General features: G+C 50.3%; 12 protein-coding genes across 12 annotated transcripts; 6 read left to right on the top strand and 6 right to left on the bottom strand.

The window, feature by feature from the left end:
* Positions 1 to 139: 139 nt before the first annotated feature.
* On the bottom strand, positions 140 to 4,000 carry MIND_01221400 (uncharacterized protein; the record flags this gene model as incomplete). Its single annotated transcript, XM_037368717.1, has 9 exons — positions 140 to 865; positions 912 to 950; positions 996 to 1,064; positions 1,117 to 1,335; positions 1,382 to 1,875; positions 1,922 to 2,278; positions 2,563 to 3,214; positions 3,281 to 3,550; positions 3,599 to 4,000. The coding sequence occupies 9 exons, from the start codon at positions 3,998 to 4,000 to the stop codon at positions 140 to 142; spliced, it is 3,228 nt and encodes a 1,075-aa protein (XP_037214685.1).
* A 63-nt stretch (positions 4,001 to 4,063) lies between these two features.
* Positions 4,064 to 5,140, top strand: MIND_01221300 (uncharacterized protein; the record flags this gene model as incomplete). The annotated part of the gene is made up of 6 exons (XM_037368716.1): positions 4,064 to 4,213; positions 4,258 to 4,339; positions 4,386 to 4,572; positions 4,625 to 4,735; positions 4,787 to 4,924; positions 4,972 to 5,140. The coding sequence occupies 6 exons, from the start codon at positions 4,064 to 4,066 to the stop codon at positions 5,138 to 5,140; spliced, it is 837 nt and encodes a 278-aa protein (XP_037214684.1).
* Positions 5,141 to 5,328: 188 nt separating this feature from the next.
* On the top strand, positions 5,329 to 6,501 carry MIND_01221200 (SH3 domain-containing protein; the record flags this gene model as incomplete). The annotated part of the gene is made up of 1 exon (XM_037368715.1): positions 5,329 to 6,501. The coding sequence occupies exon 1, from the start codon at positions 5,347 to 5,349 to the stop codon at positions 6,499 to 6,501; it is 1,155 nt and encodes a 384-aa protein (XP_037214683.1). The 5' UTR covers positions 5,329 to 5,346.
* A 131-nt stretch (positions 6,502 to 6,632) lies between these two features.
* MIND_01221100 (Protein kinase) lies at positions 6,633 to 7,835 on the bottom strand (the record flags this gene model as incomplete). The annotated part of the gene is made up of 2 exons (XM_037368714.1): positions 6,633 to 7,702; positions 7,751 to 7,835. The coding sequence occupies 2 exons, from the start codon at positions 7,833 to 7,835 to the stop codon at positions 6,633 to 6,635; spliced, it is 1,155 nt and encodes a 384-aa protein (XP_037214682.1).
* Positions 7,836 to 8,975: 1,140 nt separating this feature from the next.
* Positions 8,976 to 10,883, bottom strand: MIND_01221000 (SRF-like protein; the record flags this gene model as incomplete). The annotated part of the gene is made up of 8 exons (XM_037368713.1): positions 8,976 to 9,202; positions 9,323 to 9,427; positions 9,476 to 9,974; positions 10,019 to 10,171; positions 10,220 to 10,299; positions 10,344 to 10,419; positions 10,719 to 10,751; positions 10,848 to 10,883. The coding sequence occupies 8 exons, from the start codon at positions 10,881 to 10,883 to the stop codon at positions 8,976 to 8,978; spliced, it is 1,209 nt and encodes a 402-aa protein (XP_037214681.1).
* Positions 10,884 to 11,905: 1,022 nt separating this feature from the next.
* On the top strand, positions 11,906 to 13,229 carry MIND_01220900 (Aminotran-1-2 domain-containing protein; the record flags this gene model as incomplete). Its single annotated transcript, XM_037368712.1, has 4 exons — positions 11,906 to 12,224; positions 12,262 to 12,431; positions 12,477 to 12,736; positions 12,782 to 13,229. The coding sequence occupies 4 exons, from the start codon at positions 11,906 to 11,908 to the stop codon at positions 13,227 to 13,229; spliced, it is 1,197 nt and encodes a 398-aa protein (XP_037214680.1).
* A 14-nt stretch (positions 13,230 to 13,243) lies between these two features.
* Positions 13,244 to 14,051, bottom strand: MIND_01220800 (uncharacterized protein; the record flags this gene model as incomplete). Its single annotated transcript, XM_037368711.1, has 4 exons — positions 13,244 to 13,391; positions 13,440 to 13,633; positions 13,687 to 13,745; positions 13,793 to 14,051. 4 exons carry the CDS (start codon positions 14,049 to 14,051, stop codon positions 13,244 to 13,246), a joined length of 660 nt encoding a protein of 219 aa, XP_037214679.1.
* A 983-nt stretch (positions 14,052 to 15,034) lies between these two features.
* On the top strand, positions 15,035 to 16,221 carry MIND_01220700 (uncharacterized protein; the record flags this gene model as incomplete). Its single annotated transcript, XM_037368710.1, has 2 exons — positions 15,035 to 15,785; positions 15,839 to 16,221. 2 exons carry the CDS (start codon positions 15,035 to 15,037, stop codon positions 16,219 to 16,221), a joined length of 1,134 nt encoding a protein of 377 aa, XP_037214678.1.
* A 342-nt stretch (positions 16,222 to 16,563) lies between these two features.
* MIND_01220600 (Cytochrome P450) lies at positions 16,564 to 18,762 on the bottom strand (the record flags this gene model as incomplete). Its single annotated transcript, XM_037368709.1, has 11 exons — positions 16,564 to 16,648; positions 16,704 to 16,844; positions 16,894 to 17,013; positions 17,067 to 17,401; positions 17,451 to 17,579; positions 17,625 to 17,740; positions 17,792 to 17,943; positions 17,990 to 18,065; positions 18,148 to 18,233; positions 18,280 to 18,325; positions 18,381 to 18,762. The coding sequence occupies 11 exons, from the start codon at positions 18,760 to 18,762 to the stop codon at positions 16,564 to 16,566; spliced, it is 1,668 nt and encodes a 555-aa protein (XP_037214677.1).
* A 1,311-nt stretch (positions 18,763 to 20,073) lies between these two features.
* On the top strand, positions 20,074 to 21,142 carry MIND_01220500 (uncharacterized protein; the record flags this gene model as incomplete). Its single annotated transcript, XM_037368708.1, has 5 exons — positions 20,074 to 20,116; positions 20,171 to 20,277; positions 20,337 to 20,494; positions 20,551 to 20,634; positions 20,683 to 21,142. The coding sequence occupies 5 exons, from the start codon at positions 20,074 to 20,076 to the stop codon at positions 21,140 to 21,142; spliced, it is 852 nt and encodes a 283-aa protein (XP_037214676.1).
* A 323-nt stretch (positions 21,143 to 21,465) lies between these two features.
* On the bottom strand, positions 21,466 to 21,954 carry MIND_01220400 (uncharacterized protein; the record flags this gene model as incomplete). The annotated part of the gene is made up of 1 exon (XM_037368707.1): positions 21,466 to 21,954. The coding sequence occupies exon 1, from the start codon at positions 21,940 to 21,942 to the stop codon at positions 21,466 to 21,468; it is 477 nt and encodes a 158-aa protein (XP_037214675.1). The 5' UTR covers positions 21,943 to 21,954.
* A 741-nt stretch (positions 21,955 to 22,695) lies between these two features.
* MIND_01220300 (uncharacterized protein) lies at positions 22,696 to 25,370 on the top strand (the record flags this gene model as incomplete). Its single annotated transcript, XM_037368706.1, has 4 exons — positions 22,696 to 22,845; positions 22,895 to 23,238; positions 23,285 to 24,697; positions 24,752 to 25,370. The coding sequence occupies 4 exons, from the start codon at positions 22,696 to 22,698 to the stop codon at positions 25,368 to 25,370; spliced, it is 2,526 nt and encodes an 841-aa protein (XP_037214674.1).
* Positions 25,371 to 26,856: the final 1,486 nt, after the last annotated feature.

The raw sequence follows: 26,856 nt of genomic DNA, 5'->3' as shown, positions 1-26,856 counted from the left end.
TGTTGAAACAATGAAAGGGAAAGGAGGTGCGCCAATGGTCACAATCATGTGATCTGGTGATGGTGGTTATTGTAGTATTAAACTTTAGAAGACATGGCACAGAGGAATGGAAAACGAGCTATTTAGATCCAAGAAGTCTCTACATTGAGAGTTTCTTGCGCTTGGGCTTGATATTCTTTTTCTTCCGCTTCCCGCTACCATCTTCTTCTTCTTCATCTGCACTATCCGGTCCATCGACATCAGCCCACTCTCGCTTGGCTGGTATGGCTTGTACCCGCTCACTCAATGTATTCGATAAGGCAATGCGATCCAGGAGTGAGATTCGCTGGCGTCGCTCTGGTGGTGGTGGTGGTAGTGTGTCTGAAGGAGTGTCCATATATAGTGCACTATCAGGTCCAGGACGACGGATACGGATGGGCGCTTTCGACTGGCGTGGATCATCGTAACCGCCAACACGATCCAAAAGCGGCCCCTCGTTTTGCCCCATTGTTGTTCGATCAGCATCAACTGAGCCACGCCTCCCGTTTCGTTCAAAGTCGGTTGGATACACTCTCCCAGGTGATGGTGGCGCATGTGGCCGCATCGGGTTCATTGGTAGAGGATGTCGAGAAGACTGTGGTGACTTCGATGGCTGCGACGCTGAGCGCTCGTACCGCTCGCTGTGCGACATACGATCTTCTAAATTTGCACGTGAACGACTCTGGTCACCCTCGGGATAGCGAGCTGAATCATCGTCCCTGCGGGATCGGTCTTGCCGGTTGTGTTCCCAGTTCGAAGAACGTTGAGGCGGACCTCGTGTAGAGGTAGGAGGGAAGTTGACGCCTTCTGAGTAGCTTGACCTTCGCCCATCGTCATCGAAGGAAGACTGCAGACAACATAAGTATGATAAATCATGGAGGGAGCAGTCGCACAGGTTCTTCATATGCCTCTTTGGAACGAGTAGATATGGGCTGTTGAAAGGTCAAAACATACCATTTCAAAAGAGGTAAACTCACTGCTTGGTTATATCGATTGGGGATTGAATCGGGCCCACTTCCAGGAAAAGTATCGCGGGAGTATCCTCCCTGAATCAGAATGAGCACGATAGTTGACGAGTACAAAGAAAGAAAAACCCACATGTCCAGAATCCCCTCGACCGCGACCGCGACCCCTTCCTCTACTTCTTCCACGAAGGTTCATGTCCGGAAAGCCAGGCTCGCTATTAAACCCATATCCGGAAGAAGCCCCAAATCTGCCCGCCGATTGCGATTCTTGTTGGGGAGTGTTATCCATTGGCGGACGACTGGAATTTGTGACGCTGGGGCCAGTGGACATAGATGGCGGTGGTACCACTCGCTATGAACTATATGAATACTGGGCTTTCGAAATTTGTAAAACTCACGGCTCGAAGACCTCCTCTACCCATACCTCGAGCACCAAATGGTGGCGGTGATCTCCTCCCGCGATTGGAGCCATAACCTATTGGACCTTCGTTGATCGGAGGCGCGGAAGAGTTCATCGCTCGCGGGCCCCTTGGCGCCTCGTTGGCCGAGGTCGAAGCAGAGTCTCGATCATGATACAGTGTTGACCCATTGCGTAAGGGGGGTTGCGTTGAAGCAGAGCTAGGACCTGGTGGTGGTGGCGGGGGCATATCAACATCAGCATGCATAGACGGAGGACGCTCTCTATCCCGCTCGCGGACTGGATCCCGTTCTCTTTCCCAGTGCAGGCTACGGGTTTCACCATTGACTCCACCACCTCGGGAATAACGAGGCCCTGAGGGTGGCCCTGATTGGCCGAATCTTGGCGCTGAGCCGAACGAATGAGGAGGCACACGAGGAGGACCACTCTCCTGAAAAATCTGATCTTGCGACGGTAGAGGTTGGCGTTTCGGGCCTGATGAAGAATTAAAAATGAAGACCACCAAAACCAAATACTTTACGAAAGCTTGGCTCATCGTGCTTGTCCTGATCGATATCCATTCTGATACCCACTGCTTGGTTTCCTGACTCTCTCTCGCGAGCCTTATTATCCTCTAAGAATTCATCAGGCACGAAGGCGTCGATGTCGTTTTGAGATGGTTTGGTGAATTCAGGCCTGTTATCAGCGTTCATTGGCGGCAGTGTTTGTGTGACCATATTAGGACTAAATCGTGTGGCGCGTTCATGTCCTCTCTGTGACTCTGGTAGTGGTGGCGGTGGGGGTGGACGTGGTGGGCCCCATTTCTCTCGGGGTCCACGGTGTTCCTGATGTCGCTCCCGAGAAGGCGAACGAGAGTTGGATCTGCGTCGTGGATTTCCTAAATACAAGGACGAAAAGGAAGGTAACATGAGCATGCAATTCCTCGGAAAGGTAACGGGAGTCGAAGAGAGAATGGAGATGGGAAAGGGCTGGAAAAGCGCCGATGGAGTGAAAGCGCATCAATAACCAAAGCGCGAGTCTCCAATGGGCACTGGTTGTCACAGGCAAAGTAGACGAGTATTTGTCCAGCAAACGTCTGAATCAGTCTGCGGCAGACAGAAAATCCGGGAGCGGAAACCAGCGGCGAAGTCGAGGCGATGGGGGAGAATATGCTTAACGTACTGGGAGGAGCATCGGTGGTGCGTGTTTGGTCACGTTCGCGATGATGTTTCGGCAAAGGACGACCAATCGTATCGTCTCGTAGTGGAGGCATGTCACGAAGGTTGTTAGTGGTGCTAGGGCCATTACTGTTGCGGAGATCCAAATCTTGAGGCTTTCTAGATGTGGAGCTATCAAACGCCTGTGAAGGGCGGTCCCGCGAGGGCCAGCCATTATCACTTTCTCTTCGGTAGCCAGAATCCCGCTCTCGACCACGGCCATCAGCTCCTGGATACGATCGTCTCCCACCATCATCCAAATAGGACGAATTTTGGGGTGGTACGTGTTCTCGGTCGCCACGGTTGCGCTCGCGTTCAGAAGACCCAGCTGCTATATTGTCAGGATATTCTCGTTCACTTCGACCCCTGTGAGGTCCAACAGGTCCAACACTGTGTATGTGACGGTCAGAATCGTTAGTCACGTATCCCAAGTCTGTCTGGTCGCTATCTTTGGGGCGGTAGTGTCGGTCCTGGTAAGACATGGCAGAGTCTTCGCCAGAAGCAGAGACTTTGTCTCGATGTCGGTCTTGTGGTCGCTCTTTTTCAGGTCCGCGTTCTCTTCCTTCTCTTTCGCGCTCGCGAGTTGAATATTTGGATGGCTCGTCACGAGCTTGATGCTAAAAGAAAAGAAAGGGATATGGTAAAGATGGAGATGCTGCAGGGAGGAGGGTGGAGAGACCAACCCCGCGTATGGGCCTTTCGCGATCGTCGACAGCATGTAGGTGGCGGTCACGGTCTTTGCTACGGTCTTCTCCGCGGGGACGATCCCACGTGCCTTTTGGTTGAGGAGCCGCTGCTCTCGATGCAACTTGAGAGATGGGTGAAGGTGGGCTTGCGTGTCTATTGGGCAGCTTGATTTCGCGGTCACTTGAGGAAGGCTCGCGCTCCCTGTATGCGGAGCTGGGCTTGTTTGAGGGCGAGGTACCGGGCCCATTCGTGGCCTGTTTCGTTTTCTGTGTTTGTCTTTCAGCAGCTGAAAGGGGAGTAATGTTGCAACATACATTATCTTGGGAGTCCTTAAGACTACTGGCCATCAAAGTCGCCGACGTGGTGCTTGAGTAGCTGAAAGCGAGTGTTGCAGAAATAGGTTTGGGGGGGAGAGCGTGTGTGATGGGCTGTGTGAGCGGAGTCTTGTTAGGCTTGCGGTCTCTATGACTCCGCTGTCTCTCCCCTCTTCCACGATGCGGCGAAGGAGACCTCTGAGGCTTTTCAGCCAAAGGTTCTGGAGAAGGGGGTTTGGAGACGGGCGGTGGGTCTGGTTGGGAGTCACCAGCTGGCTCTGACTGGATTTCTTCTTCTTCGTGAATGGAGCCCAGTGAGACCGCATCATCATCATCCTCAGCGCCAATAGGGCCAGTGTGGCCATCGTCTTCGTCCCAATCCAGAACGTCAGCGTCGTCCATTGTTGTGGTGGACAGTCAAGTAAAAGGAATTAAGCGCCGTGACAAACACCATCACACAGCCACATGAATCGCCGACGGCACCACGACTTACCTGCTCTCTCCATGTCGGCCTATGCTGCAGAGGCCGGTGGCCTTCCCACACCTACCTCGGCCACCTCTTCTGTCTCGCGAATACCCATAATTTTCCGCCGCTTGCACCGTTTCCAGCAAATGGTAATGCTTATATCTTCTCCGATCCACTCATTAACGTTCACCAGGACTTTGAGCTTGCAGCATGGCAATTAACTTATTTATGCATCGCTCCTCGTCGGGTTTACAGAAATGTTTATTTCCACAAACGTGAGCTGCCCCATCTTGTACTAAAACTAAACTCATTCGAGAGAAGAAACCAAAAACACTTGGGCACGCGACGACCCAGCCATTCTTGTCCTCCTTTCCGCGTGCTTAGGCGTGTCTGCTATTGCCTGGTCGCTGGTATACTCGCTAGGCATATTTGAGGCTCTACAACTTGCAATCCTGATGGTTCTACGCGACTTTCTGCTGTCTGGGATAATAATATCGACCATTTTATGGTGAGGCGGTGATGACAGCCCTTCGAGTCTCTCTGGACTAACACGAGTCAAGGCAAATATCGCGAACATTCCTTCTACCACCCGTACCAGTTGCACCTGCTCCGTCACTTCATGGTGCCCGCTATCCATCTCCTGTTCCACGACATGAGACTGTCGAGTGGGGGTGTGTTTAACAGACATTCGACTTCTTCTTCAAATCGCTGACAACGCTTAGATACACATTCGATGTTCACACAAACGCGTTCTTCCCTCTTTACCTTACTCTCTACCTTGCGCAGCTGTTTCTTCTCCCAGTGATCCGCAGGGACAACTGGGTTTGTCTTTGGGTTGGAAACACGCTCTATCTAGCTGGGTATGCTCTATGCTTAACCATAATCTACCAGATTGAATAAAGGCCAGGTTCGCGCAATATATCTACGGCACGTACTTGGGTCTATCTGCACTCCCATTTCTTGCACGCACCACTCTCCTTCTTGCACCTCTCCTCCCACTGGGAGCAGCATATGTGGTCTCGCTTCTAGGGTTCAATGTCGCTCGATGGGTCCTTACTGTGTATTTTGGTGCTTAATCGGTTGTATGTTTATTAGTCCAGACACACAGAATCCAAACCGAGCTCTTGAATCTACTGAACAAACTGTTTAAGACGGTACTGAGAAAGGTCTAGCGACGAATTCAGTTCAGCTCAGCCAGCCCAAGATTTTACCTATGGGAATCGCTTCTTGAAGTGTCCGAGTCTTACATAAGCACCTTACCTTTCTCATTCCACACTCACCGATGGTCTCGCCACCAAAACCCTGGGAGCGCAGCGGAGCCGCTGTGCTTTCAACGTCATCTCCGGCCGCTACCCCTCCCTCAGTGCCGACAGCGACCGCAGCTCACACCGCCTCATCACCTCCTTCACTTCCGGAGAGACCAGCAGCTTTCAACGCCCCAACAAGTTCTCTATCGAGTGCACTCAGTCCTTATGGTGCTTCTCCATATTCACGTTTTGGCACCGGCTATGGAGGTGCATTTGGGTCATACGGGGGTTATGGAGCCGGCGGATATGGTGGCCTGGGTGGATATGGCATGAGCCCTTATTCATCAATGGGTATGGGTATGGGCATGGGCATGTCGCCATATGGGTCTATGGGATATGGAATGGGTGGGCCCATGAATCCTATGGGAATGCAACTCGACGCCAACGGAATGCCTATCCCTTCTCTCACTCAGACACTCGAATCTACCACCCAACACACTTTCACTCTTCTGCATTCCATTGTTCAAACCTTCTCTGGCGTCGCACAGATGCTTGAGAGCACCTTCATGGCCACTCATTCATCTTTCTTCGCTATGGTCGGTGTTATCGACCAGTTTGGTCATCTTCGCAACGCTCTTGGCAGTGTATTGGGCTTATTCGGTCTAATGCGTTGGATGCGTGAGCTCATCACCGGAGCTCCCGTCCCTCGAATGCAATCCGAATTCCGCGAATTCGTCAATGGACGACCTGTACAAGGGCCACAGCCTGCTCCGGGTAATAATGCCCCAAAAGCCAGCAAAAAGCCGCTCATCATCTTCCTCCTCGCTATCTTCGGCATTCCCTACGCCATGACAAAGCTCATCCATATTCTGAACGAGCGCGCCAAGAACAGCCCAACCTCACTACCTGGTCAGCCACTCCCCCCACTTGACCCCGCAAGCCTCACTTTCGCTCGTGCTGTCTATCCATTCACCGCATCTACTGCCTCCGAACTTTCTCTTAAAGAGAATGAGATCGTTGCCATCATGGGCAAATTTGACCCACGGACAGGTGGTGAGGTTGATCCTCGAGTTCAGCTCGAAAACGACGAATGGTGGAAAGGTCGGACACGGGACGGCCGTGAAGGATGGTTTCCGCGGAAGTGGGTACAGATTCTGGAAAAGAAAGCCATCGAAAAGAAGGTTGACTAAATGGTCCACGGCTGCGGCTTCTTGTTGTAGAGGAGGGAGGATAGATTCTTTTAATCTTCGATATATGCACCGTCCTTGTACCTGATCTGATGTTTATTGACTAGAGCTATCTAGTACACACGCTCATTTGCCTAGTGGGACTTCCAAGCCCCACGCATGAAACTCATCGCAACTGCAATGATTTCATCATCCTCCACAGGTAACAATTGTGTCGCGAAGATAGCAGCCTTTCCTTTCTCCCGATTTACGGCCCAGATAACATTGGGCATTCCACTCCAAGTGAGAGTCCCTGGAGGGAAATTCGACAACGGTGCAACTCCATCCTCCACGAACAAAGCCGCGAGACTAGCGTTGACTGGTGGGTTGGCGAGTGTTGTTGGGACTCCGACAGATTTGCCTAGCTTGCGAATGTCCTCCCGAACCCCGACATAGGTAGGGGTGCCTCGAACGAATTGTGGTTTGAATATCTCGTCGACATAAGGCTGGGAAAGTAGCTTCGATTGACCAAGGAGGTCAACAAGCAGAGTTTGCAAATCGCCAACACTACACGTCAATCCTTGAACCGTATCGTCTGGTTCGGCAACCAGCACGCCACTCTCGCGATTGACCATCTGAAGTTTCTTTGCCCAAATTTCGGCATGCTTCTCAGGATAGTATGTCGACATCTTCATATCCAGCGCGTCAAAAATGTTCTTTTGGACAAACTCCACGAGCCGCAGACCGGTGAGGCGGAGGATGAGCAGACCGACCCATTCCACGCTCGACCCATATGTCCAGCCCTCTCCAGGTTCATGCAAGAGCGGCATCGAGAAGATTTTGACGATGATGTGAGCGTTCTCGTCGATCGCTGGTTTGTCTGACTGGGTCCATTTTTCGAGCTTTTCGTCCCCAGGATATGAAATTCCGCTCGAGTGAGTGAGTAGATGGCGGAGAGTGATCTTCTTGGTTGGCTCGCGAAGAATGAAGCCGGGCTCGTCGTCGCTTGGCAAATAAACCTTCAGCGCTGCAACTTCAGGAAGATGTTTCTCGATTGCAGCAGGGTCGTCCAAGCCAATTAGACTACGTTCGACACATTGGATAGCAGCAATGTGGGTGATGAACTTGCCCGCAGAGCCGAGCATGACGGTGCTGTTTGGATCAACAGATGGTGCATTGGGTTCGAGGTTTTGTTTGCCTGCAGAGTGTCGATAGACGGTTTTGCCTGGAAATGGAAGTCAGTAGATTCAACACGGTAGTCAGTTGATTCCACCGTCGACATCTGCCACCACTGCAATAGCAGCCAACATCTTGCCCGCCTCGATGGTTTCATTCAGTTTGGTCTCGAATTCTTGCATCTTTCAGCTGGATTCTGGGATTTCTCCCTCAGGCTCTTTATACTCGTCGCTTATTTTGTGAAGCTGTTGGGTGCTGTTGTTTTGCCGGAACAACTGCTTGGATATCGTCGACGTTCATGGTTTCCGCCAAACGAATTGCACAGCTTCATCAGCGCATCACGGGCCGTGAGCGGACCTGTTATTTTGGTCGTCACACTCACCCCCTCTCAGACCAAATTCACAGTCTGACTGCGGGAGACAAGAGCGGACCTGATTTTGAACGAAAACGTGTTGTCTGTGAGGGCTCTGACTCCTTGGAACCATCTAGTAGTGTGGACTGACTGAATTGGGCTGTGTACTGCAGTTTCACGCACCCACAAACCAAAAACCTATAAAAGACGCTTGTCTGTCTGCTTTTCTTATCATCCTCTCCATTCGCCCCACATCCTCAGCCTCTAGTCGACGATTCTCTGGCGACACTAAAAGACTCCCTTGCATCACCACCGCAGGTGCGACGCGGTTCCGCAAAGCTGCTCGTCACACACCCCAACATCCAACTCGAGGACCAGACGTTGGGGCCGTCATTGCTCCCATTCACCACCCTGAGTTTGCCACACTCTTCAGCACCCACTATCTGCGTCTAGCTCTACCACAGCTGCTGATATTTCCACCGCATCCCAACAGCTTTCCCCGACAACTGCTTCGCCGCCACTTTTCGCCTTGTTAATTGTTCGCTTTCCTGAGTTTTGAGTGATTGGTCTAACCAGACCCTGCCCGAGTCCCCTGCTTTCCCTGACCGCTCTATCCCTTCCCTTCGTCTGAATCGACTTTGTTTGCTGTGTGAAGCTGGTCGCCGGTAGGTCCTCTCATTCCCAAGGAAGGGTTGAGCGTCACCGCTCTCTCCTCGTGTTCCCTTGTCGTGGGCCTTGGGCTTACGTCTGCTCGCAGAGAAGACGGACCAAAACACGTTAAACTTGTGTCTTCACTCATCAGTCTCAATACTGTTTATTATGGATTCTTCTTGCCGGTTCCTCGTGTAGTAGAGCTATCCCAAATAAGAACGAATTTGACGATCAGCTATTATATACATGCAAATTTACTCAGATGAAACGAAACGAAACGAAACGAAACGCGTCGTAGCTTGTTTTTCGACTCTATTGCCTAGTCATTGTCCTCGCGCCCTGCGCCAGTTTCCGACCCCGATAAGCTCTCTGCAGCCGATGCGGGCCGTTTAGAGCCACCCCGTTCCCAAGATGTTGTCGAAGCACTTCGTGTAACACCAGTTCCTACGATCCCCTCGAAGCTAAAGCCCGGGCTTGGACCTGACGCAGTAGTTGAAGGTGGCGGCACTGCAGAAAGATAATCAAGCCAGCTCGCTGTGTAATCGCCTTGATGTGGTGGGTACGGTAAATCATTGAAGTTCGATGGTTGTGTGTATGGAGGGGGAATATGTGGAGGTGCATACAACATTGAATGGATGAATGCATCAAGATTCCAGGATGACGCACCCGATGTGCTGCCAGTGGAAGGCTGCCCAGATGGCGGCGGAGGTGGTGGGTGAGAATGAATTGGCCACTCAACACCATACTGAGAGCCATAGCTGGCTCGTTGAGCTGCTGCACTTCGTAAAAGATGCTCAAACATTGATGGGTCATATTGACCTCTCGGTGGCGGCGGTCCGGAGAAATGACCCGGACCGGGAAGCTCCAGGATTGGTGGATTGTGGTACCCACCGACGCCAGGCAGAGGTCCCCCGCCATATCCACCGCCATAACGAGACAACGGTGGAGGAGGAACGGGTGGGTAATTATACATTGTCGCCATAGAACTTGGAGGTGGTAGAGTTAAGCCTATACCTCCGATACCTGGAGGTGGCGAGAGCGATGATGCCCGTCGTTCACGTCTGGGCCGCCGAGGTGGAGGTAATTCGTCTTCTGATGTATCTTCTCGTTTCGGTGGCGGTGATCTCGCAAGTCGTGGCCTTTTTGCAGGAGGGGCCGACGCAGTTGATTTGCTACTGCCATTTCTTGTTGGCCGGGCAGGGTGTTGATCAGACGAGGCCAAGATGCTACTCTTAACCTTGCTGGCGGTCGAAGCAAGTTTACGAATTGAGATAGGTGGACTTGGGATGGCCATACTCCCGCTCCCTCTATATTCCATCTAAAAAGATTTTAGTTGTGAAGGACAAGTAACCGTCTTCTCACATCATCTTTGCTAGGCTTTGCTTTCTTTTTTGGTGGAGGTGGAGGAGGCTCTTCTTCATCTGCCTCCTCTTCATCTTCTCCTATAGCATCTTCTGTCTTGTCCGCGACACCTGAGAAATCAGAGGGACCTTTGGTGTCTGATTCTCCATCATGCTGAAACGTGTTATGTATAGCTGGCATGATAAGTGAAAGCATACTTACTTCGGTGTGGCGTGCTATCATGTCGCGAATATCGCCTGAACAATATTGATAGAGCTTTTGCTCTTGTCCCGGTCGCTCTTCTGCAGAACTGTTAGCTCCCGTCTCCCTCGTACATAACACTGACCGAGGATGATAACAGCGACCTCGACCGAGCAAAGAACACCCAGCTCGTAAGCCTTCTTCATGAGACCCAATTTTCGCTATTAGACGGCGCAATGTTAGCCTAATGTGCAATGCCAGACAGACGGGAAGTTGTCGCCAAAAAAAGAGCAGGCCATAACAACGAGGTCTCGTCCTCGCAAGGGAGGCTCGAGAGCAGACAGAGTGGTCGTACGGGCCTTGGAAGGTCTCGAGAATCGAAATCCTTCGCAGAAATCCGTATCCAACTTGGTTCCTCGAGGGGACTTTATTTTTGGGACAAAAAAACGCTTGGCGTTGGTCCCGGCAAGATTTCCAGTCCGTTGGCCGTGGATTGCAGATAGGCGTGAGATAAACGCACCTTAACAAAGGTTACTGAACGATTTCGTTCATGCTGAAGACCAGATTCAGCATATGGCGACTAAGAGAAAGGCGTCACGTCATGGGGGTCTGTGTGACCAGCCACCGGCGCAACGCCCATGAAACGCACCGTTATAGGCTGTATTTCAATCTTTCTGCGACCCATGACGGTAGTGGACGGTGGAGGGGGACCACTTGCTGGATGGTGCTGAGAGGTGATGTACGGTTATGGGCTCCTTTCGGGTTTTTTGTTCATCCGCAGCATCACGCGTTCCATCAGATTTCATGTCTCAGAATCTCCGATCACGCCGAGCAATGCCGGCCATCTTCAATCCGAGCGGCTTGTTGATGCAATATTTTGGGCAGCGTTTATTTTCGCCATTTTGGATTATAGCGCTTCGAATTGACTCCCAAACAGGTTGGAGAACTCGGAGTGTTCGCCATCCGGCACCCAGGTCATAATAAGCTTCAGACTCTTTATCTGCCAATCTGTGTGCGAAGAGGTATGAAGTTGAAACCAAGTTGCGCGTACCACGTATGGTATAATTTTACAACAAAAACTTGTTACAAGGCTTTCGCCCCTGGCTATTTGGGGAACACTAGGTTCCCGACTTCCGTAAAACTCTCAGTCTGCTTTTGATGCCCCTGACCCACATACTTCTACTTAAGCAGTCCATCTGGATATCATTCAGTTCAAACAGAATCTTGAGGAAGAGCAGCTCTAAGCTAGCTTTCTACCCTCTACTTATGTCAATGATCAGCTATGTAGTACAGAAAGCTAATTTAATATTAATAATACTCCCATCAACAAACACAATTCCTTCTGAATCTCTAGTGGGTCATTGTGTGGAATCGAATTATGGGATATCGGGTCGGAAGTCCGCAAATATATTCCATGGCAATATGGCATGTCAGCGAGCAAAGACGAAAAAGCGGAGCCCGTAACTTCCGTTCACCTTCTCCAGACGCGTGACGTCATCCACGGTTCCAAATCAGGAAAATAATCAAAACCATCACATGATTTTCAGAGACAAACCAATCCCAACTTGCGAGATTGCGCTGAGCCATGGACAGGCCGAGGACTCAAACCATGCTACCACATACGGACGGTGAAATGAGTGCTTCGTGAACTATGTACTAATGGCCGGAGCTAAAGAGGCTAGTTTCCTGACTCGACCACTCACTGCCATGTCGATTCATGGCCTCGCGCCAAATGTTGCAAACACTGGTCCCTCTCACTTCAATATCTTGGACGTAATCCGCCCAAACATCCTCGCCCTTCATCCTTATCGCTGTGCCCATGAGGACTACCAGACAGGCATTCTCCTCGACGCCAACGAAAACGCGTTCGGCCACTCAATACAAGGCACCGTGGGCTTGTACTCAGACGCGCCGTTCAACGACGATCTCCACCACTATCCCGACCCCACGCAATACAAACTCAAATCCCGCATTGCTGTTTTGCGCGGACTGCCTGAGAATGCTGTCGACCACATATTCTTGGGGGGTAGGCTCCGACGAGGTCATTGACTTGCTCATACGAGTTTGCGTCGCCCCTGGGCGGGACAAAGTTATCACTACACCACCGACATATGGAATGTATGGTGTTTGCGCGCAAATAAACGACGTAGGAGTTGTAGAATGCCCGCTTGAGCTGTCTGGGGCAAATGGAGAAGGTGGGGAACATGGGAGATTCAGTTTACAACTAACTGCTGTGCGTTTCTCCTGCGTTTATGGCATTTGACCTCACATTTCCAAGATCAAAGCTGCTATCGAGGCGGACCCTGCAATCAAACTCATACTCATATGCTCTCCCGGCAATCCAACTAGCACTTTGATACCGCGCAGCGTTATTCGGGAGCTCTTGGACTATCCAAAATTCAAGGGTATTGTGGTCGTCGATGAGGCATACATTGACTTTGCCTCTCCTGACGCGTCTGCCATGTCGCTTATCCAAGAATACGGTAACATCTGTGTAATGCAGACGATCAGTAAAAGCTTTGGTCTCGCTGGCGTTCGGTAAGTACTTATTTCTCGTTCATACGAGGGCTTCGAATATTCTAGCCTTGGCATTGCAATTGCTCAACCGCCTCTGATCCAAGTCCTCGCAAATGCAAAGGCACCCTATAATATTTCCACTCCGACCTCCTACATCGCCCTCTCTGCGCTTTCCCAGCCATCCATCGTCGCGATGCGGGCTAGTTTAGCGAAAATCAACGTAAATCGGGCGTCACTACTCAAAGCCCTTTCGTCCGTGCCCGGGGTTGGCTCGGCGATAGGCGGCAGTGACGCCAATTTCATTCTGGTCCCCATTTTGGACCAAGAGGGCCAAAGGCCGGACAATGAGCGGGCCCAGCGAATGTACCGTCTGCTGGCCGAAGAGAACGGGGTCGTGGTTCGTTTCAGGGGTAACGAGCCGGGTTGCTTAGGCTGTGTGAGGATCACAGTGGGAACAGAGGAAGAGAATGCGGTGGTGGTTGCCAAGATGAGAAAGGTTCTAAGTGAGATATGACAAAGTATGAACAACTAGATGGATAATAAGATGGCAAGCATTGCAATACCCATAGGCCAATCGGCCACTCGTATACTGAAAGCGGCCCCAGTGGCAGTAGGAGTACTGGTTGCGCCTGTTGCCGCTGATAAGCTCGAGGCATTTGCACTGGGTGTCGTGACACTATCGGGGAGGTAAGTAGATAATCAATGCTCAATAGTCAAGACGAACACGAAGTTGTCGAGCCAGAAAACGAAGAAATCATCATTGTTGCTCAATGTTGTGTTTCGCTGTGGAGAAAGACCTTTAATCGAGACACGAATCTCGTGTTCAGCTGCAGGGTCAAGTCCAGTTTTTGAGAACAAAGTGTCGCACGATAGAGCCCCCGCCCGGTCGCACACCATCAACATCTGTCGACTGACCATCTGCAAACGATGAGCAATGTTGTCTAGCCGCGCGTTTGGCTAGTCGTACCGACAGTCACAGTGTAGATGTTACTTATCTCATTCAGGAGGGAGTTGAGGTATATCGCAGAGCCTATAAAAACTGTGAGTTTCGCACTAGAGTATGTAGTTAACGCAGACCTTTGAACTTCATGGAAACAGTGGCGTCTTTTTGCTGGACAATGTGTGCCCCTGCTGAACAGTTCTTGGGCCCATTATTGAAGCACCCTGCTTGGCCGGGGAGAAAGTTTCCTTGGTCGTCGCGCAGGCAGGGTAAGGTGTGGCTTCCGTTGCTGTATTGATTGGACGGGTCCGTGTCGAAGATGGTTGTGTTGGTGTCAGCAATAACGTTGCCAAAGAGGGGGCAAAGGACGGCAAACAGAAAGAGAACGTAGCGCATCTTGACTCAGTCTGAGTCGAATGAAAGGAGCGTGAAGACAACTTAGACAAGTGACGACCATACATTTGGCGTGAATTGAAAGACGCGACTGTTGTCGGTGACCTATGGCAGTCCAATTGCACATTTATTTTTTACCGCGCGCACTTGATGTTCCGCGCTCTTTTAGGCCGGATTTAGTGGTTTTCCCGGTAAATCACAGATCCCAAAAGATGGCGCGGGAAAAGTGTCCGCGCGCGCTCTTTTTGGAAACGCGCGCACTCTTTTGCCCAAATGCGCGCTACCTTAAAGTTTGCACAATCCTTTATGGGAGCAGATATGTATGTATTAGCATAGATACTCATACTCTCAATGCCCCCCCTGGTTGAGCAGCTCAGCTTGAAGCTGACCATAGATCTGGATAGACACTGTATGGTTGCCATTGTCCATGAATATGTACTAGCCAAAGCTTGCAAGCCTGTCATAACTAGTACTAATTCCTGATGATTCAGAACTGAGCATCACTTGCTATATATAAGGGCATCTGCACAGTGAAATAGCCCAGACCATTGACAGCAGGGACAACGACAGGAGCAGGGCCTGGGGGATTAGGTGAAACAACGCTGGCAGGTGGGATGATGATCTTGTTTGCAGCCATTGGCCAGTTGAAGATTTCATTGTGTAGATGCCCTTAAATATATAGTGAGGGTCTAGGTTGCTGCTGGTATTCCTGGCTATGGGTGGCCTCAAGCTGAGCTATGGAACAGAAAGAATTCCACAAATTTGAAGGTAGCGCATTTTCTTTCATTTGGGCAAAAGAGTGCGCGCGTTTCCAAAAAGAGCGCGCGCGGACACTTTTACCGCGCCATCTTTTGGTATCCGTGATTTACCGGGAAAAGCACTAAATCCGGCCCAAAAGAGCGCGCAACATCAAGAGCGCGCGGTAAAAATTAAATGTGCACTTGGACTGCCATAGTGACCATCATGACTGCCGCACTTTCTCTTTGATGCTGCCTCCCGAACTTTTCGACGCAATAATCGAGCAGGCACGGGACGACATCGCAACGCTCAACTCGTGCTCTCTCGTCTGCAGATCGTGGTTGGCAATCAGCCGGCATCTAACCTTTGGCCAAATCGTCTTTGGGTTGCGGCCAGAAACCGTCCAAGGATTTCTCGAACTCATAGCTAGTCCTTATGCCACTATTTTGCCCTACATACACGCGGTTGAACTACTCGGGAACGACTCTTCTCGTGGATATCAACTCGAGTGGCTCGACCGTATCATCACCGTCTTGGCGAACATCCCGTTCCTTACCGCCCTCGTTTTGGAGAATATCAGCTGGAATGAACTCGTTTCTGCTACTAGAGACACTCTAATCGACGCGTTCCAGCAGATTACGCGTCTGGATCTTCGTGCTTCCGACTTTGGCTCAGTAGCACATCTCTTCCGTCTCGTCGCCTCCAAACCGCGACTTCGAAGCTTAGGCTGTGACAATCTCGGCTGGACAGACCCGGACCCAACAGAAACGGTGATAGCCCCCAGAATGCTCAACCATTTGCGTTTGAGTGGCTGCTACGAACGCGACATCCTCGACTGGCTCCTAGCACAAACATCTATTCCCCCCATTTCGGATCTGGAACTCGGAGCAGTGCGACCCGAGGACACCGCTTCTATCGGAAACTTTCTTCGCCGGCTTGGACCACGTCTCCGTACCCTTCAACTCGAATTTTGGTCCCTGGACCCAGGAGGAGATGCCGGTGCGATCATGTGTTTGCATGTTCAAGGTTTCTCGCGCTTAATTCATAGTCAGAGGACTTTTGTGCCCACGTAGACCTTTCCTATAACTCGAGCCTGCACACGATTGTTCTCGACAAGTTTATCCACTATTCGACATATCGTTTCAGTAGTGCTGTTGGCTGGATCCCGCAACTTGTTTCTCGCGCTGGCGGCTTAAAACATATCATGCTCAGCATCTCGATCAGACGCATCGACGAACTGACCCCTGAAGACGACCCGATAGACTGGCCTGCGCTCGACGCCGTGTTCTGCACCCTCCATCGACTCTATTTTCGTGTCTGGAGCTCCATCGAACTTGACCAAGTTACCCCGGTGCTCACACACCAATTGCCCAAGTGTGCTATGCGTGAAGGGTTGCTTCAATTTCGTTCAGGATTTCCCAAGGGTGAAGAGTAGTCGATGTGTGGATCGCAATACACACTTAATTTTGGGTTATTGCCCTGTAGACTTCATCGCGCCGTTTTGCTGGGGTTCAGGCCCCAGGGTCACAAGTTTCAACAGGAAATCGGTCATGAAATGGTTCACTGGGGACATCAGCCGATCAGGCCCCTCGAATAGTTGGTACATTCAACCGGCGAAACACAGACATTGGTGTGCCGTCAAACCCGGAAAACACCTCGAGGCGCAGTGCAGCAGTGGTTGGAGCTCGCGTCAATGTTGGTACTAATTCTCGATGAGCATGAAGCAGATTTCAAAGAAATCCATTTGAGATTAGATGTTATCCAGTTGGATGATCATTTACGCCTCAACCGTATCCTCATCCAATAGTTCTGCGTGCCGCTCTGAACGAAGCTCGATTTTACATTTGAATGGGCGAGGGTGACTGGGTTGCAAGAATGTTAGGATGCATATTTAGATGTCGATGATGGGTGATATACCAAATGAATCCATCATATTCCACGATAGGCTCGAGGACTTTGCCTTCAGGATCGCGGGCCTTCGTAATCCGAAACATGGCGAGAATCGTTGCTATTGCAATAAACACGCTATTTTCTGCGACATGCAGTCCTGGGCAAATGCTGCAACAAAAGGTCAAATGACATTGAACTGAATGAGCCATATTCTTACCGACGACCAAAGCCAAATGCTGTAACTACAGTCGCACTTGGTTTGGAATCCGCACCAAGATATCGTCGAGGTTCAAATACGTGTGGATCAGGAAATATGCCCTCATCGTGGAGAATGGCCCTGGCAGAAGAATAAATGGGCTGTCTCGAGAGACATTAGTATTCTAACCAGACGTTGGCCCAGACAACAGAGCCCTAAGGAAGACTTCAGCAAAAGAAGAAAAGTGAGAGACGCCACGGGCCTTCCTAATACTATATCCTCGATATTCGTCGTCGTGAGTAACGACATGAGGAAGTCCTAAGGGAACGGAAGGGTTCCATCGCCAAACTTCTTTGACAAGTGCAGAAATGTAAGGAAGTCGATCCCTATCTGCAAGGGTGGGCAGTCGTGTTGGCAGAGCAGAAGACTTATTGGAGCAGAAAACGATGTCCAATTCAGCTTGAGCTTGGTCTTGCACGTGGGGGTTAAGGGCCATAGCGAGAATGAAGGAGCAAAGCGCAGAGGGAGTCTTAATAGAGTCAGTCGCTCACACAAGAACACAGAGTTTGACGAATCACTGTCTCTGCCCCGCCTGAATACAAGGATGCCCCGAATGCCTGAATAAGTTGTTCTTCGTCACATGTTTCTTTGCCGCTCTTCTCTTCAAGATAACTTGACACAAATGATGGATTTGAACTTCCGGACACCTAAAAACTGTTAGTTAGAGGAGTATATAGATTGGAAGAACTTACTATGGCGTCTTTGACAAAGTTATACGGTACGTCGTAAAGAAGATTTAAATCGTCACGCATTTGTCTAGCAGCGATGTGAAATGAGGCTCCTGGAAACCATGCTGGAAGATATTTTACTGATGCGGCGAAATGAGCGAATAGAAGGGAGGTAACAAAGGGATTCTTACAAGCAGGGAGAATATCCACCCACCATCTACCTGGCTCAGATGCGACAGAAAAACCTCTCATAGCGTTTTCAGCTATCTTGACGAGACCAAGAGGGTCGCCCATATTCGAAGGATAACCATACGTGAGACTAAGAATCGATGAGGAGGTACAACTGAACCAAGTCAACCGTGAAGTCAGTAATCAGAGGTTGGGAATACTTTCGAGCATGGGCATCGAAATTATCAGGATCTTCGATCAGCTTTCGAAGCAACCTAATGAGCTTTGGAGTGCTATCTGAGCAAGAAGAGGTTAGCAAGCCTTTTATTTTCTTGTTCTTGTATTTGGGTCAGCGTCTTGTCCACACAAGCGCGCGGACCCGCAAATTGGTGAAACAGGCGGCGGAATTCGCGAAACCGAGGGTTGCTCGTTTGAGTGTAGCCAAGTCCACGAGCCCATCCAACTCTGCAATCCCATCACCATTTGAACACATTAAGGGTGTTTGGCGTACAATTCTCCCGCCATTGGTGCTGTTGGTCGGTCAGAGTAGATGTTTCCTGTTCAAGTTGTGTGGTCACTCGACGAAACTTTCAAGGAACAACGTTGGCGCACCACGGGTTTCTAGCAGATCTGTGGCGGCCTTGTACGATGACAGAATGATCACAGGATGTCCGAGTATTGAGATTTGGATGATGTCGCCATATCGTTTCGCCCACTCGGCCCATTGCAGCCACTGACGGTCTTTCGGGATTTGATGCTTGTTTCCGATGATTGGTAGACCGCGAGGTCCAGGAGGAGCAGTTCTGTTACGCTTTCGCTTGCTGTACACGATGAAAGACGCTATCAGAGTCAGCAGAGTTGTGAGTATGAGGCGAGGCATGGGAGGAAGGCGCAGAAGACGTTTGAATAAGTGTCGAAGCGGAAGACTGATGGGTGACCGCAATTGCAGCTTGCTGCGGTACCAACTCGCATCGGTAGACCCGTACAAAGTCATGGATTCGTGGAAGTGTGCGGAAACCAAGCAGTTTGAATATTAATCTTCTTCGAGTCGGAGTCTCGTTTGTGACGGACTACGTGACTCTTCTCAGCTCTCTTCTCTCAGCAACCACATTGAAGGTCGGTGTTTTGTCCTACAAACCTCTGAATCAGTGCCTCGACCTTGACCTTTCTCTCTATGATGACTGTTTATTCAGTTCTGCTTCCGAACGAGAGAAATTAACCTCTTGTGGACACACTTTTACCAAACAAATTCTGACTTCTTTCCGCATCCTCAACTATATTCTTGATTTGTCTGGCTGATCAGCATTCTTTTTCAGACCTAAACTTTGATTCACAATTTGCACCGATCCTTGTGAGTGTCCTATCTCTCATCCTCGATACGACAAAACCAAGTTCATCCGTTCGTTGAATGCTTCCACTCGTGTTGGTCGGTCGTATTCCCTTCTCGTTCGCGAGGAGTGTCCTCTCCCATCCGTTCTGGCTGGGAGTTTGGCGGCGTCCACTGACCCGCATGGTGGGGGAAAAAGAAAACAACGGTTTCTCTGATCCCTCTTCTCTCTCTTACTTTTTCGTCAACCTTTTTGCTAATTTTTTCTCCAGGATGCGCCCCCCGTCGCTTTTTGTTATCTACATGAATAGCCTACCTAGTCCTCTTCAAATACTTATCCAATATACCTCCCTAACCTTATCCATCCCATCGATGTTATTTCGTCGCTATCTGCTCAGTGGGACTAGGTCTTTTTCAACAGCGGCAAATACCTTCCTGAGCAGCATCAAGTGGGAATATCTGGTTGAGGACTCGACAGCTTGCGTTTTGGGAGGGACCGCTGATGTCACGTGGAATAATGCAGTTGTCCTTCACATCCTTCAGAAGTTCAGAACCTTTTGTGGTATGTTGTGTTTATGACCCATTGCCGTTAGCCCTTCTCTGACACTCTTAGTGGATTCAAGCAGCTTTTAAATCCCACTCCTTCTCAGCCTCCTCAGCCACTTTACAACTCCCTTATGTCGCGTCCGCCACAAGAACCTACCTCATCGGCATCGGCACCCAAGCACAACAGCTCCTTTTGAACTGCCCTGTCATGTCGCATGACTGTATCGAAGCAAAACACGCGTTTATCGCGCTTTCCATCATCAAAATCGCCCAAGCGCTTCCGTTTCTGGACAAAGTAAGGCCAAAGCATTTGTTGCCAGCACCGCCGACGCGTCAAGCCACTCGCCAGAACTCTCACGACATCAAAAAACTTCCATTAATGGCGATTTTGCGACGACCAATCCAAAGATGAGTGGCGAGCAAAAAGTTTCCATGTTGGGTAGAGTTGGAAAAGCAATCCATCGCGAGTGGATTGGTTGGGTGGTATAAAAGGGCGGGGGGATTGGGCTGGAATGACACGCTTCGACAGCCCCCGTTGAAGTCCCGCTCCCGCCTTCCCGACTACATTCGACGACGAACACAATGCCTCGTGCGGCACAAACATCCACTTCCGTTGCGAAGGGCAATAAGCCTTATGTAATTCTTGTTTCATTTTGGCTCTTATTGTCTTTTACTGATCATCGTTTATTGTTTAGCAGCCAGCCAGCGAACGCAAAGTCGTCGGCAGACTTCCTCCATATCCGCCCCGGGCTTTGCGCTGTTTGCATCCCGGGTGCCTCTGGAGCTTCGACAAGAAGACAGACCTCACCCGCCATATCATCTTGCATCGGTCCAAAGAGGAACGTGAAGCTAGGTACTTATTGTTGTCTCCCTTTTTGTTTTCAACCCGATTTTGATCATTGTCTACAGCAAGATCCCTTGCCCGTATGCATCAGAGGGATGCCCGTTCAAGACCCTCCAACGGACCAATCTGAAGACACATCTGAACACACAGTATGTGGTCATGTTCCTTCCCCTCGAAACATTCTGACTGTACCATAGTACCGGCGCAAAGCCGTTCAGATGCTCATTCTGCCCTTACGCCGCTGGAGACCGCTCGTGTGTCTATAAACACGAAGCGAAATACCACAAGTCCAGCAACGAGACGCAGAAGTCGAGGAAGGCATACAAACCACGTTCCAGACATTCTCCCAGTTTGTCGTCGTCGGACTCCGGCCTGGACTACGCTTTCCAGTCCATCTCGCTCTCGCCTTCCAGCAGCTGCACCTCGGAATCCGAGTCCTCGTCACCGTCATCGTGCGGCTCTCCCATCAGCCTGACCGATGCGTCCATGCCCGCGTTTGACTCGACGTGGAATTGGGATCCGAGTTTTGAGGCGGCTTTATTGCAACTGGAGCCCTGGGAGTGTCCCCCTCCAATGGACACCAGCTACAGCTGGGTCCCCCCCCAGCATTTACCCCGCCAACGAAACTCAGTTCGGTCTCCCAATGACGGCGACTAGTTATCTCGCAACCCAACAAACGCAACCTGCGTTTTCGACGCTCATGCAATCGAACGATCTCTTCTTCGACTCAACATTCTACCCAGTCGCGGAATCCGAGACGTTGTTGCCGAATACCCCGATATTCACGGGCGAGTGGCAGGATGTCAGCCTTGTTTCAGGCTGCTGAACCATCTTCCCTCCACCTTCACCTTCAGTGTATATTCTTATTTTTATTTATTGGCTTTTGGTCGGACTTGTATTCTTTTTCTCAGGATTGCATCGTGTTTGTACTCGTACCTATAGCATTGCATATCATCTGCGCTCCTCTGCTTTCCTTTTAACTACCGCCAGTGCATCGTTTCGACAATGAGACATGGAACATTGAATCCTTTCCCGACCAGAAAGGTATGCACATCATCAGCGAATTTCACCACTGCATCGCGCTTTGGCCCATGACGACACGAATTTACGCCGACACCATAGTCTACATAGGTCGTTTTTATCTCGTATGAAAGACCGGTACCGAATCGTGAGAGCTGCATTGAGGTGAGCAATTCGGGGACGAGCTCGTAGTTGGATCGCAGCTCCCAGACTTCCGAGGAAAGAGTCCGCGTCCCCTTTTCGTCGCTATTCCAAAACCGAGAAAACGGGTCGTGGGCGTTGTTGGGAAACAGCCTCGTCGAGTTTCGCGGCTCGCCAGAGTCAAGGTCAAACTTTTGCTCCATCTGGATGGGTTGCGTCACGGAATTGGTGCGGTAGACGACATATGCGCCCTCAAGGAAAGCGAAAGGACATTCTTGCTGAATAGTGCAAGTCATGGTGCAAGTCACACCGCTCAACACCGTTACAGTGACATTGTGCAATCAGTTCAAGGGGTCTAAGTAAATCGTCTGCATTCGTTAACCCACAACGAATAAATGAAGCATGCCACATCTCCGGGCCACTCGAGTCCACAACACGCACAGTCCACAGCAGCATTCCGGAGCTCAAAATCAGGATCCAGACAAGTCCCTCTTCGTTCGCAAATACCTTCACGCCATCCAAAGCGAGGGTAGGCGGGCAATTATCCAGAAGTCTGCTGCCTGCAACAAGTTTCTAGGTCCTTTCGAATTCGCTCACTTGAAAGGATATCAGTAAGGGGTGAAACTATTGATTACAGTAGATATCCTCCCACTGGCAAAAGTCAATTCATCAACGCACCTGGCGGTATAAAAAGCGCGTCGCTGAACTATTCCAATAGCACCTTGTCTGACCGAAGGATTCAACGCGCCTTGAAGTGTAGGAGCCCATGCATGCATATAATACTTGACGAACTCGAATAGGTTCAGAGTTAGAGGTTCAGGAAATCGGCGCTCAGTATAAACCAGAGTTTGAAATTCAGACGTAGTGAGCGGATTTACAGCAGGGCTTTGTTTTGATCTAGAATGCAAGACATTTCCGAGAGCTGTAAATAGACGCAAAGCAGCGGAAACCTGCTGTTTGAGAGAGGAAAGCAAGTCTAGTGATGCCATCAACACTCAATTTTCTTTCGACAATGATGCTATTGACATGCGCTTTGCGCGCTCCTAGCAATGCCCCGAAGCGAAGACCACGCATTCTCAGAGCGCGCAGAAGAAGCGGGGGCCGCGAAACTCTGGTCTGTCTATGTGGATGAAGCGGAGCGCTACGACAAATCCCTTGTCGCGAGCTGGAAGAGTGATATGGAGGGAATGCTCATATTCGTGCGTCTTTCTTCGTGTTATTGTTCCCTCAGTATTGAAAACCTGTCAGGCTGGTCTATTCTCCGCTAGTTTGACCGCATTCCTGATTGAAAGCTACAAAACTTTGGTTCCAGATTCCGGTGAAGCGACTGTTCAACTTTTGCAGCAGATTCTGGTGGTGTCTTCCAGTAATTCGACATTCACGCCCCCGATTTCCCAGCCATTCAGGCCTTCTGCATCGTCTCTTGTCTGCAACACGTTGTGGTTCATCAGTCTGGGATTAAGTCTTACCTGTGCTCTGGTTGCGACATTACTCGAACAATGGGCCCGCGACTTCCTACATCGGGCTAATATACGGTCCTCACCCGTTGTTCGCGCGCGTATCTACTCATACCTCTACTATGGTCTTCGACAGTCCGAGACTTTCTTTTCCTAGTCTCTTCAGCTTACCGTTGACCAGATACAAAATGCATGCGGTCGTCGACACCATCCCCTCTCTCCTACATGCTTCACTCTTGTTCTTTTTTGGCGGACTGGTTGCATTTTTGCTGCCGGTGAACAAGATCATCGCAGGACTTGTGGGAGGCATTTTGGGCTTCGTTCTGGGCATCTATGCATTCCTAACCGTCTTCCCGCTGTTTCGACTTAACTCCCCATATCGAACTTCCCTCTCAAATACGATCTGGGGAATATGTCAGTCTTGTGTCCGGTGGTGGCGCCGACATCGACATCCGGGTAATTACAGCAATGAGGCCCCAACGACCATTGTTGACAATATAATCAAAAATGCTGTCAAGCCCTCGGGACATCGCAAAGAGTGGGATACCGCTGCTCTCATTTGGACCATGCGATCACTGTCGGATGACACCGAGCTGCAAACATTCGTCGAAGCCATTCCTGATGCGATGTGGGGTCCGAAACAACAGCATCGCCGAAATGTGGAGCTCATGACGACTTTGCGTGACTCCGAGCAGGTTAACCTTCTGTTCAGGATTGCCGAGCTGTGGCGCAGTTGCGATAATGGCCTGTTGTCTGTCGATGCTGTGGAGCGACGCGACACTGCTTGTCTCAAGGCATTTTGGGCCCTCTGCAGCAGTCCTACGCCACCACCAGTCTCGAAGCATGTGTTCCCCAGTGTTCTAGTGCATGTTCCTTCATACCGCAACCACCAACTTCCCCAATCGAGAAGTTTGTGGTCCTCGCCATTTTTTGTCTCCATGAACGCAATGGCCAACTGGAGCGGCCTTCTATGGCTGCGGATATATTTGGCTTGGTGCTCTAGCCAACAAACCGGAATCATTTCCCTTGACTCTATGATACTTCGACGCTATCTCTTTCGGTTCTTTCTGCATCCAGGGGAGATCGATGAACGTTATACGAAGCTTGCACGCTCAACAAACAACCGCGAACTGTTTGACACGACTTCCAATGACCTTTGTGACGCAATCTCCCTTCGCATCTATTTGGGTTACCTGCAGCACACTATTCAACTTCCCTCGCTGCCTTACCGCCGGCAAGAAACTTTAGATACCATATATCCCCGCCATATACCCCGAGACTCGGACGCTATCATCACCGACAATGACCTCGAGGAACTCGAGATTGCCATCAATAATAATTCTCCCCAATTCGTGCCGAACAGTAGTCGCCAACTTTCAACAGTCATGATAGAGCTTTGTCGTATGTGGCGGCCACAGGAGACGCGCCGAATCTCGGCTGGTATCATCAACTACATCAAGCATCATGGCAGTGCTCCAGACACATTACTCCCTCTTCATACCCTCAAGGATAGCGAAGTTTGGAAACTTTTCAGCCGTTCGGGCTTCTACCAGCACTTATGGCGCTGCTTTCCTGCTGCCATCACTCTGGGACAGTACGAACTGTCACCAGAAGCTCTCGATGATGTGCTAATGGTTCTCTGGATTAGCCTTAAAACCATAACAGATAATAGCGGTATCCTTAGAATGCCTTCTCCGGACGCCGTTATACAAGCCCTGATGTCATGCACAGCACCGATGGCTGTCGTGGTCTTGCTTGTGGTTAGAATCTCACTCTTCCAGGCAGAGGTCCATAAAAGACTTGTTTTACGACCCCGGTCCAGGGTTATTGCGACATCACCTCAAATGCCTGACTCGGCCAGAAGCGAACCTGAAGCAGCCGTCATCATAATTGCTGATTTCCTCGAGAAATTCACCGTCTCGAATGAGGATGACGCTCTCCGTGCTGTAGCGGCCCTCCAAAGTATTCTCGATTCGAAATATAAGGATTGGAATATCGACTGGGCCGTGCACGATAGTCACCAAACTCGTTTTGTGGGTGGATTGGTACGGTTGGTAGAAACTCAAGGGCCAGCCGGACGTTTTGTGGCGCAAAGAGTGCTCGAGGGGAAGGTATTCGACCCGCCGGACGGCTCCGGCCTAGATCGCTTCCGCTGGATAACTGAAGCTGTTGCGCAAGCAGATTTTCGTCTTGTGCAGTCAAGATTAGCGGAGGCAGGGCCTGCTGGAGATGAAAGTAGACTGGTCAAAGAAGGTGCTTCCGGCTAGACGTAACTTGTTTGTATATACTAGGATAAGATACTGAGGATAAGACTGTTGGTGATGGCATCAGAGTATTTGTGCCTTTAACTTCCGTGCTCTCACCAGACACAGTTCAAACGATACCAATGCGACTTCTATTCACACACCGTATCTCTTGCCTTTGCCATGCCTGCGGACAACAGCATCGAAGATGTCAAGTTTGGCGGGTACTCTTTCCCATCTCGTGCTGAAGAAGCAGGAGCTGCAAAACTCTGGTCGATTTATGCTGAAGAGGCAGAGCGCTACGATAAATCGCTTGTCGCTGGTTGGAAGAGCGATATGGAGGGCATGTTGATATTTGTGCGTCTTTTCCAGTCTATTGTTAATTCTAACTCAGGCTCACCTCTTCAGGCTGGTCTGTTCTCAGCCAGTCTGACCGCGTTCCTTGTCGAGAGCTACAGAAATCTTGTCCCGGATCCCGGTGATACAACAGTCCAACTCCTCCAGCAGATACTCGCAGTTTCCTCTCCAAACTCAACAGTTACTCCCATTATTCACGAACCGTTCGTGCCGCCCATCTCGTCTCTCATCTGCAACGCATTATGGTTTATCAGTCTGGGATTGAGCCTCTCCTGTGCTCTCGTTGCCACGTTGCTTGAACAATGGGCCCGCGATTTCTTGCATCGCGCCAACACACAGTCCTCTCCGGTTGTTCGCGCACGAATCTATTCCTGTCTGTACTATGGCTTAAGACGGTTGGGTTTGCCCTATCCATTCAAGTCACCAATCTAATTATCTTCAGATTCAAAATGCACGCAGTTGTCGAGATTATACCGTCGCTCCTTCATGCCGCGTTGCTCTTCTTTTTCTGCGGCTTGATCGTGTTTCTCCTCCCCGTGAACAAAATTATCGCGGTCATTGTTGCTGGCATTCTATCACTTGTCATCACCTTCTATCTATTCCTGACTATTCTGCCTCTGATCCACTTTGATTCGCCATATCGAACTCCACGTTCAAATGCGCTATGGGGCGTATACCGATACTGTTTCCAGTGGTGGCGTCAACCATCCAAGTCTAACCACATTCATGATGCTCCAACAACAATCGTTGACAAGATGATCGAACAGGCTATTACCCCGTCAGACCATCGGCACAAACGCGATGTTTCCGCCCTTCTTTGGACTGTCGAGTCCTTGTCGGACAATGAGGAACTGCAGAAATTTGTCGAGGCCATTCCAGATGCGATGTGGGGCCTATACGGACAACATCGCCGAAATGTTGCTGTGATGACTGCCTTGCGTGACTCGGAGAAGGTGAACTTGTCATTCCGGATTTCCGAGCTCTGGCGAAGCTGCAGCGATGGCCTTTTGTCTAAAGAGGCGAGTGAAAGACGCGGTACGGCAAGTCTGAAGGCGTTCTGGGCACTTTTCACCATACCAACTCCACCTTCTCCACTCTCGACTACTCCCCATATGCTTCCACCAATTTTGCAGCATATTCCATGGATGGCACA

Source organism: Mycena indigotica (genome assembly GCF_014461135.1).
Source record: "Mycena indigotica strain 171206Taipei chromosome Unknown Mind.scaff0012, whole genome shotgun sequence".
Taxonomy (NCBI): Eukaryota; Fungi; Basidiomycota; class Agaricomycetes; order Agaricales; family Mycenaceae; genus Mycena; species Mycena indigotica.
This window is presented reverse-complemented; position numbering and strand designations above follow the sequence as displayed.